Raw genomic sequence first — 18,634 nt, 5'->3', positions numbered from 1 at the left:
TCTTTGACACACTGTATTTGTTTATTTTCAAATAATCAGTTATATGAATAGATACAGAACATACATACAAACCATGACACCACATAATACATAATACAGCCACGCACCTTGATTAGAGAGCAGACAGAACCACATGGAGCGATGAAGCTATCAAATTACATTAGATAGTGGTATGACATTATTTTTTCCTTATCGTCCTGCATAACATAACCATGGCACATAAATAATTCACAGCAACTGGTAATATAGGAAGTTGTTATAAAAAACCAGTAGTTTAAACAGATATCATACATAGAAAAGACACAAGCTCACAGTTATGAACATAAGTTCTAAATATCAACAATAAGGTACAGTACCTCGACTCAAAATGAAAGCAACCAATGAAGATTTTCAGCATAGCTCGGTGTGTTTTGATGATGTCATTGCGCCCGGTCCTCTGCTGTTTTGTACATGAGGGCAGGTTGCTACCCTCATGAGCTGAAATGAAGTGGAGAGACAACGCTGACATTGAAGAAGACCATGGATATTGTGTTAATTAAAACATGGCCGAGGCAGAGGCTTTGTCGGAGTAAAGACACTGTAACAGTCATGGACTTGCGAAGCCCGTTGTGACAAAACAACGGTAAGGCTGTGTTTGTTGTGTGGATAGCGAGGTAGGTAGTTTCAGATCATGTCTCCTTCTGTGTTGTGAATAAAAACATCACACGGGTCATGACTTTGTCGGCAGGTTACCAAGGTTACCAGAGAGCTGTGCTTTTAGCAGGGTATCAGTCACATGCAGGCCTCAGCTTAAGCTGGGCTGACAACACACAGAAAAACAAGGACTCAAATCACAACATCTCAGCATTGACAAATGAGCCTTATCATAACACAGAGCCAAAATTAGTCATCTCCGTTCACCCGCCAATTATCGGAAGCCTATTTTGGTAACGGAAAAAATACAGGCTTTACTCTTGAGCATGACATAGATCTGAGCCCTTGTTACAGACTAAACAATGGAAGATAGTGTTGGGGACCAGAGTAAAAGACTAAGTTCATCCCTGTTTGAATCACCTGAATGTGAGGTTTAAGCTCTGGAAGGTAGTTAGGAAAGGAATCCAGTCAGAGATGAAATTGGCACACCAAGAAAATCAATACATAAAAATGCAGATACTGTTCTCTCTGTCCAGATTAATCAGGAAAACTCACATCTCTGATAGTTCTCTCTCCTCAGAATATCTCCAGTACAAACATAAACCTAGTTCTCTGACTTTAGAGGACATTATTCTCATTTCAGACTATCTACTCAACATTTGCAGTCTTCGACATTGTTTTTTTTTTTCATCTGATATAGGCACCACCTCTGCCCTCAGAGGAGACTCTCCTCCCGCTTTTCTTCTCCAGACACCTCAGAGGAGCGGTGGTGGGCGACAGAGGCAGGTCTTGGATCAGTTTGGAGCGGAGGAAGCGCCTGTATGAGTCCTTCTCCATCAGAGTGAAGATCTTTCTCTGAGCCTCATCGAAGCAGGATGTGCCACCCTGACTCAGGTTCTGTCTGGTCTCCTCTCTGGTCGCTGAGTCTAAGTTCACCTGACATGGACAGGAAAAAGGGGAGGTTTAAATACTGAATGACGGAAAAAGTCCAATATTCTTATTAAGCACTGAGGGCCTGAGAAGATGTGATGATGCGGTATCAACAAAATGGGGTAAGTGTCATGAATATGCACATTCCAAAGCACTCATGTGGGATAATATAATATAAGTTAAAAACCTATATTTGTGACATAAATATGAATGGAAAGAGATGGTGCATTACTCATACATTGCATGTATTATGACTCATCCACAATTTCACTGGACCATGTGAAGATGGATTGCATTTATCTGGCATTGAGATAACTGTACAGTCTGTCACTAATTCTATTGTTCATATTTGGATTACTTTTATTGATCATGATTATCATAATAATATGTATAAACTGCATTGATCCTATGAATATGCAATGAACAGGGCAATCATTATTAGCATTTCACCTCGTTGGGAGAGTCTGCTTCAACGTATTGGTCATAGATCTTCTTGGCTTTGGCGGCCATCTTGTTTGGGACAGTCTTCTTGTACTCCTCACAGGCGTTCCAGAACTCCATGTTCTCCTGACTGAACTCTGACCTCAGGAAGGTGGTGAACACAGTACGGCCACCTGGCGGAGAGAGAGAGGAAGGGGGGCAGGTCAGTGATTTGCGTCAGATCGCATGCCATAGTTGAAATCTTTAGATGTGATACAGTCAGTTTTTTAGAAGAACATTCTAGAGTATTTCATGGTGCCACTACATTGGTTTCCCCAACGTTGATGAACGTTAGAACCATTGGAAAATCATTGCTGGTTGATACAGTTCCTTTCAGATTGAGACAGATTGAGAGGACTGGGGAGTGAGGGGACTGGATCAGTGAGGGAGGCTGACTGGGCGGGAGACAGAGAATACATGCCAGAGATAGAGAGAGAGAGATAGAGAGAGAGAGAGAGAGAGAGAGAGAGAGAGAGAGAGAAAGAGAGAGAGAGAAAGAGAGAGAGAGAGAGAGAGAGAGAGAGAAAGAGAGAGAGAGAGAGAGAGGCTGTGTGCATCACTCTGTTGGAGGTCAGCGATGAAAGCTGTGGAATGAGGAGGTCAAGGCCTGTGTGGTTCTCAGGAGGCCATTGCTCCTGCTCTGTGTCCCACCAGACAGACAAATGCTTGAGAGGTCGTCAACACACACACACACACACACACACACACACACACACACACAGGCCCTCGGGGGCCACCCAGCACTGCCTTCAGACACGTAGCACACGTCGAGAGCATGAGAACGCAACTTGAGTGTATATGTGTGTGTTCCAGCCATGTCTCAATCAACCACAGCCAAGTCTCACTGAACTCACAAAGGCATTATGAGTGGAGTCTCTTAAACAACAAACCAGAGGCCGGGGGTCTGAGGCCGGGGTCTGAGGCCGGGGGTCAGAGAGATAGGGAGAGGAAACAGCAAACCGGAGGCCGGGGGTCTGAGCCTGGGGGTCAGAGGCCGGGTTAGAGAGATAGGAAGAGGAGGCTTAGTACAGTATGCCATAGCCTGGTGCTCTCAATCTCTGGTCAGTCAACCACCATTACTTTACCAACAGTGCTTTTACCTTTTGAGCGATGATAAAAAAATAAAAAAATAAAATATTTTAGATACTGATACTAATCTATGGTCGTTTTTCTTACCTTCGCTGTTCATCAGGTTGATGAAGGACTCCTTCCATTTCTCCACGTCAACAGGTGGAACTCTGAAAGCAGAGACATGTGGTTATTTTTTTTGTAAATATGTTTTTAGGGCATTTCTGCTTTATTGGGATAGAGACAGTAGCGATTGACAGGAAGGATGGGTGAGAGAGAGAGAGGAGGGATGACATGCAGGATAGATCAAGGGTCGGAATCGAACCAGGAACCTTGCGGTTACGTGGTAAGCGCATTAGTGTGCTACGCCACTAAGCGCCCCCGCTGGACGAAACATTCAATACGCTGCAGTAGGCACCATGATATTACCTTCAACTACTCATGTTCATCCTGTTTCATTTGAGCCCTTTATGCCTTTATAGACCTGATGAATTGTTTCCATTGTTTAGTATGTATGCAATGAATGGATTTCACCTTCCCAGAATGACTTATCTATTCATATCTCTGTAAGGCATGTGGCAGGCAGCCAATATAATGGTACCAGCATGTGTCCTATCTACTGCACCATGTTACATAACCAGTCCTACAAGCGACGTACTGTTTTTCATTGACACTAATCACTCTGGTTACCTATTCAAGACAATATGTAACCGAGCACTACAATACATTCATACGTAATAAGTCAGAAGCCTTCCACTGCATTGGTTACATGACATATAAATGTAAATTAACATTGATGCGAAATGTGAAGCAATTACAAGTGCAGTGACCACTGTATGACGAAGCTTACATTAAGACACACACACACACACACACACACACACACACACACACACACACACACACACACTGTTTACATTGCGAGGGCTCATGGCTTGGGCTTTGTGCTAATAAGCGAAAAGGTCATCCTGGATGTTGTCGATGCTAATTGGTTAAGGGTGGAATGGCTTGCCCAATGGGAGGAGCTAGCTGGTACAATAATTAGGCAAACACCATCCTCTTATCAATCAAAGAGCGCAGAGATAGTTGCCTGGAGAACACTGTTAATATATCATGGGCTTCTAGTTGACCAGTCAGTCTAGTTTGTCTTGTTATTATGATCCAGGTGTGTTTTATAGTGTGTTGGCCTGTTGTTTGTATGTTTTACGGTACCTTGTTTTGCATGTTATCCATGCCATGCACTTGTAATGCTACAAGATAATCTTCAATTAATATATTGTGATACAATTGAATGGACCTTGTGTGATATAAACATGTGGTCTGTGTTCTTTCCCACGCTCACCTTTTGGCAGCTGTGACCTTCTCCTTGACCTGCTTCTGGTCTGGGGGATGATCTGGCTTGTGGAGCAGGAAGCCAATCTTGTGCTTTATGTCTTTGGCACTGAGGGGTGAGAGGGAGAGAGGGAGGAAGAGAGGGAGAGAGGGAGAGAGAGAGGGAGAGAGGGAGGGAGAGAGGGGGAGAGGGAGAAGGGAGTCAGAAGAGTGTGCTGTAGCTCAAGTCAAAAGTGCAAAAGTTGTTTGAATCCAATTGCCTTTAGAGTCAGATAGACTTGAGGTATTCAACATGCACACTGAAAGTATTGCAGAAAAAGAAAAAAAAAAGATTGAAATATCACTTCATATTGTGAACCCAAAAAAGTGCATCAGCATTATTTTTTAGTGTGCCCAAACAATAATATTAATTTCACATAGACAGATTATAAAACATCTCTTGTCACTCACAGCTAAGAATAGTTTGCGAACATCTGTACATAATGCCATTTCTTGGTACCGTAATCCAGTGTGTTGATAATCATCAACATGCTAACTCCCACTAACTACTGAAAAACAATCCTCTTACCTTTTCAAGCATGTTGCAGGTAGCTTCCCTAGTCCCTTACACATGGCCGTTAGATAGGTCCGGACCAGGAGGAATATGTCACTATTAGCAGTGGTGAGAGTACAGAGAGAGACAGCAACAGTGTGAAAGCAGCCCGACTTAGTCAGTGAGCTGTGTGTTCGTGTAGTCTCCTCCCACAAACAGGACTTTATACCACAGAGAGAGAGGCCTCTCAGACAGAGGAGTAGCCAATCACAAGCAGACTGTGTGTGTGTGTGTGTGTGTGTGTGTGTGTGTGTGTGTGTGTGTGTGTGTGTGTGTGGGTCATTCTGCAGGTAACTTATCTGGCATAGGCCACTGTATTGCCCTGTGTTGATAGGATCTGAATGTTGCTGTTTAGTGTGAGGACACAGAGAACTACCCTGTGTGTTTTAGTTAGACAGTAAGGCATGAGAGGCCGTGCTTCAGTGTGAATAAACTCACAGCTGAGGGTGTGTGTGTGTGTGGGTGTGTGTGTGTGTGTGTTTGTGTGTGTGTGTGTGTGTGGGTGGGTGGGTGGGTGAAGGTGTGTGTGTATGTGGGTGTGTGTATGTGGGTGTGTGTGTGTGTGTGTGTGTGTGTGTGTGTGTGTGTGTGTGTGTGTGTGTGTGTGTGTGTGTGTGTCCTGACCGCCTTTCTGCTTTTACACAGCGGTTACAAAACAACATAAAGAATTGTGACAAGAAAACAGTGCCTGAAGGGTTTATTCTGGGATTGTGGTGGTTTCTGCCCTGCGCTCCGAAATACAGTCCTCAAAACGACCGTTGTTATGTGATAACGTGATAAACAAATGTCCGTAATTCGCTTGATATTACTGCAACGTCAACAGGTAAACAGGTAAACAGGTGAAACGCGTCGTAGGGATTATCAGGGAATAAAGCACATCTTTGAACACCTCGTGACCACACATAATGCTTGTTCTATTCAAACCGCCGTATAATCAACAGTATTGACCAGAGTGTGATAGTGGATGGTGTTGACATCAGTGTGGTGAGTATCCTCCTCAGCCTATCAGATTTGTCTTGAAGTGCTGTGTCGGGGGTTTCATTAATCAGGATAATGAGTATCGACTCCATTGTGTGTGTGTGTGTGTGTGAGTGTGAGTGTGTGTGAGTGTGTGTGTGTGTGTGTGTGTGTGTGTGTGTGTCACGATAACATCACATGGATAGTGTTAACGGTGCAAATGCCAGTCAGAAAAAAAACAGCCATTAATTCCAGTCAATCTCTTGTCTCCAAAGGGTTGTTAAGTACAGCGTGTATCTGCTGAAAGGTCAGCCCTTCTCCAAGCCTGGCGAGAAGATAATGCCTGGGTTTACAATATGGCCTCCAGCATACACCAGACACGTTGATTGGTCTAAACCCAGCCCCAGCTGAATAGATGAGGAGAGCAGACAATGTTCTCAGACTTTCTCCCCGCATTGTAGGCTCAGATTGGTGAGAAGAGGAGTCGTCTCCCTGCGGCTCGAGCCAGACAGACACACAATCAGTGGCCAGAACAGAACAGAACAGAACAGAACAGAACATTCCAGCAACTCTCCAGGAGAGTGTTAACGTATCTGTGTGCAGCCATGCGGGCCAGAAGCCTTTCGGTCATTATAAATACCCTCCTAATAGTGTTATTTGTAACAGCGTTAGTTGAGTACACCTGTCTGAATGGGATCATCTAGCCCCCTGGACCACAGGTGGTGGAAGCACATGTTGACTATGGTTGGCTGGGTCTGGGTCTGCTTTCATAACACCAGCACAGAACCAGGACCCTGAATGGAATGTAATGTACTTTGTTCATTCACAAAGTACATTACATAACAATGGTCATCAAGTCAAATTAAATGAAATTGCTCCGACTTATGAAATTCAAGTATAAGACCAGAGCACAAAAGACTGTAGATACTGTATTCATTTGAGATAATAAAAAAATTAAAAAAATTAAAGAAATTGCACACTTGAAAGACACCGGCCGACCTTAAACATGCATTTTAATTTCATATTCCATTTTGTGCAAATTGGCACAAAAAGGAATTCAAAATTGTACTTGAAGAAGTTGCAAGGCTGTGCACAGGGCTTTTAGCTTCTGTTTGCAAATATTTGGTTAACTAAGAAACATTTTATGAACACCATGTACTGCTTTCAATGGGGGAGATGAAGATCAGTGCAAAACCTCAAGACACGAGCACAAATTCCAATGCGTGATTATTCCCGTTACTCATATTGTTTGTGTGTGTGTGAGCATTTGTACACAACAGTACAACATAGCAGAATAAACATCTCCTTTTTCAGAAATGACTTCATCTTAAACTCTGCTCCCTCTCTGCACTGCACTGCCTCTGCCTGTCCTTTCATGCTCTGCCCGAAATCAGCATGGATTCTCTGCTCTCTGATCTCCGTGCCAGGTAGCTGACCCAGACACATACCGCTGTGTGCAGTTTTAGCAGGCATATGTAGGCAGTTAAACCCTGAACGGCTGCCCAGAGCAGTGCTCTATGGGAGGGGTATGCAGTTAAACCCTGAACGGCTGCCCAGAGCAGTGCTCTATGGGAGGGGTATGCAGTTAAACCCTGAACGGCTGCCCAGAGCAGTGCTCTATGGGAGGGGTATGCAGTTAAACCCTGAACGGCTGCCCAGAGCAGTGCTCTATGGGAGGGGTATGCAGTTAAACCCTGAACGGCTGCCCAGAGCAGTGCTCTATGGGAGGGGTATGGGAGGGGTATGGGAGGGGTATGGGAGGGGTATGCAGCAGGATTGGTGTGCGTCCCTAATCACGTGTAGGCTGTCGTTTCGTCTGATGGCATCATTTCAGAGAATTGTTTGCTAGCCTAGGGTGTCATTATGCCCAAAACATCTGCCTGTGTGTGTGTGTGTGTGTGTGTGTGTGTGTGTGTGTGTGTGTGTGTGTGTGTGTGTGTGTGTGTCTGTGTGTGTGTGTCTGTGTGTGTGTGTGTGTGTGTGTGTCTGGAACAATTGGAAAGAACACATGAGTCACCTGCAGAACACGTATTTAGATTACCATAAACACCCACTTCTGATTACCGCATAATTGAACCATAACCGGACCAACAATCAAAGAGAAACTGCCAGATGGAAAGACTGTCTGCTGTGTGAGGTCACAATCAGCGCGTGCATGCGTGCGTGCGCGCGTGCGTGCGTGCGCGCGTGTGCGAGTGCGTGTGTGTGCATTTGTGTGTGTGCGTGTGTGTGCTTTTTAAGTTTTCCAAAATCAAAGATTCAGAGTGAAATCACCCCTGGTTAATGTTAACAAGATTTAACAGCTTTCGAGGACATGGGCCCTGTGTCACTTCACCAAAGAGTGTACACAGACATTCACACTTACAATAATGAGTTAATGCCTGATTCGTTACGACAGAATGATTTTCCTCATAGTAGCTAAAAATCGGTTTGAACCGGTTTGAACCAGAAGGAGCTCTATAGTCCATATACAATAGCAAGGTGGTGACACCCCCCTGTCAGCCTGCACCTGCCCTCCTGACCCAACAGGTGCAAGCTGACCCGTCTCTCAGCAGTCTCTTTAGAGCAGGGCTATGAACAGCCTCCCATTGTGTGCTGTTTGGGGCCTGATTGAGAAATAGGTAGGTACAATTCTCTGGTTGGGTGATATCACTGAGAAACACTGGGGCCTATTCTTACAAGACACACAGTGAAAGCAAAATAGGATTCCCAAGTAGAGTTCCAGTTCTCTTTTGCAGTTTCTCTTTCCCCCGGACAGACAGGTAGGTTTGGATCGAATAGGGCCCTTGTGGCAACCTGTGCACTGTGAACAGGCTTTATGGGGTCAGGTACAGTAGACCATGTTGGGTTGGTTGCTGGGACAGGTAGCAACCAATCACAGGTGGGGGAGGATGTGGCCAGAGACCCCAGTCGGGGATGGGTGCTCTTGGGAAGGGGGGTTCCTAACAGCCCTCTTTGCCCTGACAGAGAAAAAACTGAGTGTTCATCACTAGAACATCATGTGGCGGATACAAGTAGACAGCCTGTGTGACACAATGTCCAAACAAATGCAGGTGATATGGGAATGATTCCATTAATAGAAATGAACTTAATTCTATTTTGGTCTTGAGCTAAAAATGAGGGGATGACGCCACAGGCCATCCCTGCTGCATACCGCTCTTCACCCTAGCTTTGTTGTGGGCAAAACAATAGTGAGCAGAGTGTCATTACAAGTATGCAGGTGTCAGGCCATTCTCCAACTGATCTCATTCTCCAGGTGATCTTGTCTTTGGTGTGAGGTGTATGTGTGTGTGTGTGTGTGTGTGTGTGTGTGTGTGTGTGTGTGTGTGTGTGTGTGTGTGTGTGTGTGTGTGTGTGTGTGTGTGTCAGTAGCGGCTGGTTCTGTTTAAGATTAGAGAGGGCAATGTTTTAAGGGAATGGAAAGGGCCTTGTCTCTACTTCAGCCAATTGGAGATAACTATCTATATAACTTGGATAACTTGGATAACTGTGTGTGTGTGTGCGTGCGTGCGTGCGTGCGTGCGTGCGTGCGTGCGTGCGTGCGTGCGTGCGTGCGTGCGTGCGTGCGTGCGTGCGTGCACAGAGGTTATCTGTCTTTGGGAAATGAAAGCAGTAAAATCTGGAGGGAAATCCCATTGGACAGACGAACAGTCAGACAGTCCAAGTGACTCAAGAGGCCCAGGAGATAAGAGAATCATAAAACACATCGGATGACTGAGTCTGGCATCAGCAAAGTGGCTGCTCCCATTCCCTCCCATCAGACTCTTGATCTGTTAGATAGTTTTAATAGTATGTGTCGGATAACCCTAGATGCTGTGGCCAAAAAAAGAGGCTGGGACAGAGCCATCACCCCAATTTTAGCCTCCCTGAACTGGTTACCTGTTTATAGAATTGATTTTAAGATTTTACTGATAACTTTTAAGACTCTGCTGGGTCTGGCAGCGGACTATACTTCTGACGTTTCAATGATCGTCAGGCAGGCCCCTTCTGGTTGTTCCGGAGTCTTGACTGAACACAAATGGTGACCGTGCCTTTGGCATTAGTGTATAAGTCCAAACGTGGGCATGTTGGCAATTTTGTCTGCGATAACAGACAAACAGGTAAAACCAGTGCGCTGTCATAAATAGAGGTAAATAGAGTCGCCCACGTTTGCCAACATGCCCACGTTTACGCTGTTAAAAGGTGTGTCTGTGGCTCGTCAGTGCCTAACATGGAGCTGAAGGAGGCAGTGATATACACTCTTCTATGTCCACAGATTACTACTTGACATAAACTGATTTATGTCTCCTGCTCTGTATCGTAAATGTCCAAAGTATGTGACTGGCGGTGACACTAATAACAGAGCCACTACCTATCTTCCGCCGTAGAAGGACCCGTCTCTTCAGGCTACATCTTAACTGTCCCTCCAAAAGACCCCATCATCCCCACTACCCGCCTATACAGTTTCTCTACTATAAATATTTTTTTTTTTTAAATAATAATAATCCTCTTCCTACTTCTAGCATTGTGACTGCCAATAGCCCCTGGTCCTAGCATAGATTACTTTTTCTTATGATGACTGATGGATAGATGATTCACGTACTTAGACAAATGTATTTGTCTGTATGTATTTAAATGTATTTAAGTCGCTTTGGATAAAGGCGTCTGCTAAATGGCATAAATGTAAATGTAAATGTAGATTCATAAAGATCAAAGGTCAACGTGGCCGCAATATGGCTCCCTTATCAAAAGGGTATCGTGAACTTACTGCACATAGAGTGTGACTTTGTGTGCATTGATGGGTGAGACGTCTCACTCTTTTCCAGCTTGTCAGTCACTCACTGCGTACGAGTTACGGTAAAAACAACGCCTGTGGAAATTGGAACTTGTATACTGTTAAAAGCTCCACCAGCCTGCCGCCTGTTAGCGCTGCGCTCGCCTAGTACTGAGAAAACAAACAAAACACAGGCCTTTCCTCCCTCGGTCAACTGACCCATGGAGCACCGGTATTGTGTTGTACTGAGTGAGTGGGTGGGGGAGGGGGAGCAGGAGGCATATGGGCACGTTTAGTAACGTCATCATCCGGTCGGGGACGGAGGTGGGGTGTAAAGAACATAAAGAGTTGAAGGCTACGTGCTCCGCAGCACAGTGCTGGAGATGGAGACCAGACCAGATGTGGAAAGAGTGGCCACCTGCACTGCTTTGATCTGAGGGGTGGAGAGCTGGGGCTGGAGTGGCTGGAGGGGCTGGAGGGGCTGGCGGTGTGTGTGTGTGTGTGTGTGTGTGTGTGTGTGTGTGTGTGTGTGTGTGTGTGTGTGTGTGTGTGTGTGTGTGTGATGTGTGATGCTTCACTTGTGCAGCTCCCTGCTATAATGGGCCTTTGGCTTTTCATCAGTAGTGCACAATACAGACTCAAACAAAAGATATAGAACAAAGTGGATTGATTGCACTGTGCACTGTCTGCTGTGTGTGTGTGTGTGTGTGTGTGTGTGTGTGTGTGTGTGTGTGTGTGTGTGTGTGTGTGTGTGTGTGTGTGTGTGTGGGTGGGCAAATCGGTGGGGGCATGAACACAAAACTTATGTACAATGTACACTTAGCTACAACCTCTGGTCGGATCAATATTTTTTAAATTCCACAGTGAATACTGCATCATATTAAAGTACTGCATCATCTTAATGTGGACAATAAAGAAGGATGTCTATCATCATTTTGTTTTAGAAGTAGGAAAGCTCATGTTTACATTGACTGAACACTTTATTAGGAACACCTGTACACCTTCTCATGGTGGAGGTGGTGTAATGGTGTGGGGATTTTTTTCTTGGCAAACTTGGGCCTGTTTATACCAATCAATCATCGCTTGAATGCCACAGCCTATTTGAGTATTGTTGCTGACCATGTGCATCCCTTCATGGCCACAATTGACCCATCTTCTAATGGCTACTTCCAGCATGATAATGCACCATGTCACAAAGCAAAAGTCGTCTCAACGGAACGGGAGATTCACAGCTTGAAAGTGCACTTGAAAAATCTGCAGGAATTGTGTGATGCAATCATGTCATCATGGACCACAATCTCAAAGGAATGTTTCCAACATCTTGTGGAATCAATGCCACGAAGAATTGAGGATGTTTTGAGAGCAAAGGGAGGCCCTACCCAGTATTAGTATAGTGTTCCTAACAAAGGGAGGCCCTACCCAGTATTAGTACAGTGTTCCTAATAAAATTCTCAGTGAGTGTATACAGGTAATTCTAAAGCCTATGAATGGGAGCATACAGTCCTAGACCTGTGCTCTTTGGATCAATGTACCCTGTCAGTGAACAACAACACAAACACAGACTTCCTCTGCAGGCCCATTGGGGACCTAGCGTTGTGCTGGTGTTATGAAAGCAGACTCAGCAGACCCAACAAGTCGTAGTTAACAATATCTTAACCATAACCCTAACCTTGGCTCTGGCCCTAACCATCAGCCTCAACCCCCCCCCCCCCCCCCCCCTTTCTAATAAGCCTGCGTACTTGATAAAACCATGGAGACTTGGCAAACATTTCTGGACAGTCTATCTGTCTAAAAGTGTCCTTGTAGCACCCCGGCCCACGGCAGATAAACATCAGACGTCTCAGCCCGTCCAGACAACGCTTGTAGCTCTAAGTGGTGTTGGGCGCCCGATCGTATCCACTTCAGACCTGACATGGCTGTAGGCCACCACTCAGTGGGAGGAGGATGGGACTTGGCGTGTACTACGACTGTTTCTCACAGGAAGGGAACGGAACTTTGACCTCATACAGTGATTGTGACATCAGAAATCACATGCTTTAATGGCCTCAAAGGAGGTTGTTTCATCACCAGAGGTGTGTATGGGAAATGTAGGAATATTGGTGAATTCCAACCTGGGAAGTCTGGGGATATTGTGACACGTGTACATAAAGGACGAACAGTAAGAAGCAAGTGTGTGTGTGTGTGTGTGTGTGTGTGTGTGTGTGTGTGTGTGTGTGTGTGTGTGTGTGTGTGTGTGTGTGTGTGTGTGTGTGTGTGTGCGCCTGCGCGTGCGTGCGCCTGCATGTGTGTGTGCCTGCGTATGCGTGAGCGTGCATCCGTGTGCGTGTGCGTGTGCGTGCAAAGTTCATCACAATGGATGAGGAATCAGGTTTGGGTCATCTGAACACTGCAGGCACAGCAGCTGTGTCCTCTGGTGCGTTCGTAGTGCATCAGTCCTGTTGTTGATTCCGTTCCATGGTGACGTGGTCGTCATCTCAGGGGCATTTTCCCTCACTCACTGTTACACTGTTTGACCTTAAGTAGTGTGCAACTCCACAGAAGGAAGACAGTTCAAATCAGGATACGGTGGGAAAGACAGCGCTATTCTAAATTGAGCCACGAAATGTGATTAGAACTTCGACTATATCCATGGTTTTTCATTCATATTAATTATTCATATTCTTTTTTTTTTTAAATACGTGATGGTATTTGATGGGGTTTTTTTTCTGTGTTAATGCGATCTGGACCACATGAATGGTTCCTGTCTTTCTTTAAATGCCCTTGAAAAGGTTCAGTGAATAAGAACACCAGACCCGTAGATCCTGTGAAACACAACATTCATGCCAGTGTTCTTTGTGTGTTTATTTGCACAGATAAAAGGATGGAAAACAAACAACATCATACTCAGAAGACACCAGGATATGTGTGTCACACATTACATTCATAAACAGAAATAGTTCTGACATGGTGAACATCCCTCCCAGAAATGTACTGTGGCTCCTTCAGGGAACAGCGGCCCACCCAAAAACCCTCCTCTGGGACACGGACCAGGGGGAACAGGGATGGGAAACAGCTCTGGGCCGAGAGGAAGGGGACAGACAGAACCGAGGGTTTGGGCCCATGGCTTCCTTTCCCAGGCCGTGTCCCCATAACCTTCTTCCTTTCCTGGTCTCCTTGTCTCCTTTCCTTCGTGACCCCTCTGACGATGGAGTCCAGTGATCACAGCGGGAAGGGAACCAATCTCGTCCTTTCACCTGCTACCTATGGTGGTTAGGTGGAAAGGGATCTAGCAATGTCTTTTGGAACGGAACCTCCCGTCACTCACCTGTGGTTACGAAGGGAAGGAGACAAGATAAGAACAATAAAACACTACTGGGATGTTAACAGTCATCAACATCCTGTTCACTTGAGAGTCATTTGTGGTCACAAAGACGATCACAAGGAACAAGGAAGCTATTTTTAGATTATTGGCACATGGTATTCGGGGAGATATGACGCCAAGAAGTCGATCAGTTGAAATGAAGCGGCCTCTCCTGAGGCTTCAGGGTCGGGGTGAGAGCAGGAGGAGCCACAATTCATTCCTCTCCTCCATACTGTATCTCATCTGCATCTTTCCCATCCCAATATTACACTCTTCATCTCGGCTACTGTTAATAAATCAACTGAATGGTGAAGTAAGAACGGTCTAATGGTTCCCCCGTGTGTCATGTGGCGTCACAGTATTTCACAGTGATGTATTTGCCTGGCTTGTTACTGTCGTGTCCCGCAACATGAACAAATGTATGGAAAATTTGGTCCTTTGTGAAATACATTTCTGTGTATTTCTAGAGTGTGTAGATACAGTATATACAGTAGGTTGTGTATGCGAGACTGTTCGTGCCAGGGTTTGTGCATGCGAGCATGAATGTTGTGCATTTGAGCGTAGAAATCTAGCGCCACTCTGTGGTTAGTTTGAGGCATGACAAGTGCTGTGCCAAGATATTTTTTTGTTTTGGGCACAAAACACATCCAACTAGGTATTGCAAAAAATGATTGAGGATAGCATTACAGTATGTACACATTCCCTCCTCTGACCACAAAGGCTACAACATATAATGTCAACCATAGCGTGCTTTTTTAAAATGTTATTTGGCTCGCTAAGCCTCAGAAGCCGTGCCGTCTCTCAAATTGGATGAATCACCGCTTCTCACAACAACCACTTAAGGGCGCGCATTATCTCATCGTTGCTTAGCAGCCCCGAACCTAACCTTTAGTTGCGAAGACATTTGCATTCATCTGGCTTTGCCACTGCAGACCGAACGTCCCACAGTTTCTCTCTCTGTAGAACCTCACTCATTCACAGGGTCGGTCAACCGAGTACAGTTTGTTCCTAACAGGGCTGAGAAACTGTCTCCACAAATCACTGGGTTCTTCACAACAGTCAGTGCTCTTCAATTCATGTCCCGGGGACCCATGGGGTAAGCATGCCTGCTTGTCCCGACCCATTACAACACATCTTATTCAATCAATCCAAAATCTCGTTATTGGTTGATTGGTTGCATAAGGTGTGTTAGTACTGGGCTGGAATAAAAAATAAAATAGAAATAAAAAAGGCTACCAGTTGAGGCTGGTGGAGGCAGATGTCAGTGGACGGGCTCATTGTAATCCATGGAATGGAATGAGGAATGGTATCAAACACGTGTTTGACACAGTATCCATTCCTCGTTCCATTCCATGGATTACAATGAGCCCGTCCTCTGATTTCTACCTCAACCAGCCTCCCGTGAAGTCTACACACTCTTTGGGTCCCAAGGACCAGGATTTCAAGTGCACCGCTGACACCAAGCCTCGACTTCTCAGCTGAGGGTGTTTTACAGTTCAAACCCACTCACATGTAATGATTAACCTCTTCCCATTGTGTGAATATTATGGTGGCAAGCCCTGAAGGGTCTGAGTCAGATGAATACCCTAGAAGACTACTGACACATCGCTGTGTTGTCAAGAAAGCCTGAAGAGAGAGACAAATAAAGGCAATTAATAGCTGAGTGAAGAGTGAACCGGGTCAAGGCAAGTGGTTAAGAAAGGATTCATCACCGCTTTGTGCTCAATCTGAGTGGGCTGTCTTTGCCATGGGCTTTACCACAGACTATGTGGATCAATGGCAAAGGCTTGTCAATCAGGGCATCATTTTGTTTCCCTCTCTCTCTCTCTCTCTCTCTCTTTCTCCTTTTCTCATTCTATTTCTCCCAGGCTGTCTCTTACAGTGCTTGTTCTTTCTCCCAATCCTCTCTTTCTCCCAGTCTCTCTTTCTCTCCGCTTGTGTCTCTCACTGCTCGGGGGCAAAGCAGTCACTCAACCACTGTGTAGGTTGTAGTTGGAAGTGGAGGGAGTTTAACAGTGATGTCTAAGCAGCGTTACAGAAGAGATGATGCAGATTAGATTAGAAATGTCAGTTTATGTCTTGTGTGTCTGAGGGTTTTCATTGCACCTATTAAATAGCCAGGCAGCTTACTTTTCAAAGGGAACCCTTGATAGCTCACCTGCTTTCTGCATGTACAGAGAATAAGACCACTTGACACACCTCAGTAAAATGAGGTTTATAGAGCGAGGTCTTCTTCTGTGAACTGCTTGCTGGACTGAAAACACTGTCCACGCACCATTTACATTCAGGGTCAGGTAGTGTCCTGAAACTGAGTGATATAAAGGCAATTCTTTGTCCAATAAAAAACAGTTTGCTCAATAAAAACACAGATTTACATTTTCTTTTGCAGAACTTATTGCCACAAAATAGACACAACCCAGATGTCTATTTTGAGAGTTAGCTCAATTTGTTACACGCATTCACAGACCAGGACACACAGATGCACACAGACACGCACACACACACACACACACACACACACACACACACACACACACAAACACGTGTATCCCTACCTCAGGGGTGTTTAAAGTCCTTGACATTTTATATATTTTTTTTATAAAGCAGAGCAAAGGAGAGTGGATTCCGGCCATGAAAGAAATGCTTTTCCCTTTGAACGGCGCCAGGATGAGTGCTGCTTCAGCTCGGAATAACCGCCATGAAGGCCACTTCATCCTTTGGCACTGTAACGTGCGCCGTCCCAGAACAACTATTTATATCAAACAAGGACCTCTCTCGCTCTCTCACCCTGACAGCTCCGACTGAGCCAGGGGAGCGTAGGTAAGTGGTGTACCGATGTTTCACACTTACTGAATGTGCATGTGCGCCCCTGTGCTTTAACACTGGTACAGACAAGGAGGGGACATAGGCGGCCGTGAAAGGTTACAGTGTGCGGTTCGTCTCCTTGTTCTCTCCAGCGATGAATCTCTTGGTTTGTATGATTGTCATATGGAGCACATCAGCCTTTACTCCTGTCTTAGTCTGTCCACCGTGGCAGAGCAGTCTGCTGTGTGAAGGGTTGATTTACACTGCTCTAGCGCCCCTGGTGGAACCGTGTGTCGTTACACTCAGGAGGCAACAGTGGCGCAAGAGCTTTTTCAGTCCCCACTGAGCTTCGACTGTGTGCTTCACCAATGATCACTCAGCTGTAATACTAGGAACATTAGCTCCGGACCATTCTCAGAAATGTTTTGTAGTTCTCCACATGATGTCGTCCTGCGCAAACAAGACGCGGTACACAACACCTGCTCAAGGAACATTCTGATGAATCATTTGCAGAAGTAAATACTGAAGGCATAAAGTGTTGATGATTTACAGTGTGACTTTGAGAGGGTTTTCCCATATCAGCATGATATATTTCCTGTGACTAGCAGGGGAGGCTGGTGGAGGCTGGTGGAGGCTGGTGGAGGCAGAACTCGGAGGACGGGCTCATTGTAATGCATGGAATGGAATGAGGGATGGTATCAAACCTGTCCTCCGATATCTACCTCCACCAGCCTCCCCTGGTGTCTGGGGCCTTGGTGATGAACGTCTGTTAAAAGGTTGATGTTGTTTCCTTGTTTATTTGCATGTTGACTCCCTGTTTTCTACCTACTATCTCACAGACGTGTGTGCGGAGTGTGTAAATTGTCCTTGGGATGTTATATTGTGCTACTTAAATGAAATATATTTTCTCTCATCTAGGTATCTCCGCTCTCTCTCTCTCTCTCTCTCTCTCTCTCTCTCTCTCTCTCTCTCTCTCTCTCTCTCGTTCTCCCTGGGGAGAGGGGCATTCACTGTTTGTGTAGCTTGCCCCATATTCTTGGAGAAACACCATGATTAATTCAGCTTAAGAGGCCCTTGGGCTGAGACTGCGTGTGTGCGTGCGTGCGTGCGTGCGTGCATGCGTGTGTGTGTGTGTGTGCATGCATGCGTGTGTGTGTTGCTGGAATTGAGCTTATGACAGAAGGGCTTTTCAGGAGAGCAGGCCAGGAAGGTCACCAAAGACTAGGCTGCTACTGACACACTGACCTGCAGCTGACTTCACTACACAGACATCCACAGCCCGGGGGGGGGGGGGGGGGGGGGGGTACTGACATCCACAGCCAGCTCAGCCCAGCCCAACCCCGGGGGGGGGGGGGGGGGTGGGGGGTACTGACCTTAGATTTGGGGACTACTTCAACACAACCCTAGAACATTTAGAACATGGGAGGAGACAGCTAGTATGTAGTATAGAGACAGCTAGTATGTAGTATAGAGACAGCTAGTATGTAGTATAGAGACAGCTAGTATGTAGTATAGAGACAGCTAGTATGTAGTATAGAGACAGCTAGTATGTAGTATAGAGACAGCTAGTATGTAGTATAGCATGGGCACTTTGGTTGCCATCTCAACCTTAACCAAGACCTGCACACACCACACACACACCAGGAACCACACACACACCACACACACACCAGGAACCACACACACACCACACACACACCAGGAACCACACACACACCACACACACACCAGGAACCACACACAC

At 45.7% G+C, this 18,634-nt stretch overlaps 1 protein-coding gene across 2 annotated transcripts; it reads right to left on the bottom strand.

Annotated features, from left to right (window-relative positions):
* rgs4 (regulator of G protein signaling 4) lies at positions 1-5,151 on the bottom strand. Of its 2 annotated transcripts, XR_014554246.1 has the most exons (6): positions 5,012-5,151; positions 4,454-4,552; positions 3,220-3,281; positions 2,014-2,177; positions 838-1,569; positions 1-799 (listed from the first exon to the last, which is right to left on the bottom strand). XR_014554246.1 is itself a non-coding variant. In XM_083671204.1 (5 exons), exons 1-5 carry the CDS (start codon positions 5,053-5,055, stop codon positions 1,321-1,323), a joined length of 618 nt encoding a protein of 205 aa, XP_083527330.1. In that variant the 5' UTR covers positions 5,056-5,151; the 3' UTR covers positions 1-1,320. The 2 variants fall into 2 exon arrangements, 1 of the variants encoding a protein (XP_083527330.1); XM_083671204.1 differs by having other exon boundaries at positions 1-1,569.
* Positions 5,152-18,634: the final 13,483 nt, after the last annotated feature.

Source organism: Argentina silus (assembly GCF_951799395.1).
Source record: "Argentina silus genome assembly, chromosome: 6".
Taxonomy (NCBI): Eukaryota; Metazoa; Chordata; class Actinopteri; order Argentiniformes; family Argentinidae; genus Argentina; species Argentina silus.
Note: the sequence above shows the minus strand (reverse complement) of the source record. Positions and strands in the feature narration are given on the sequence as shown.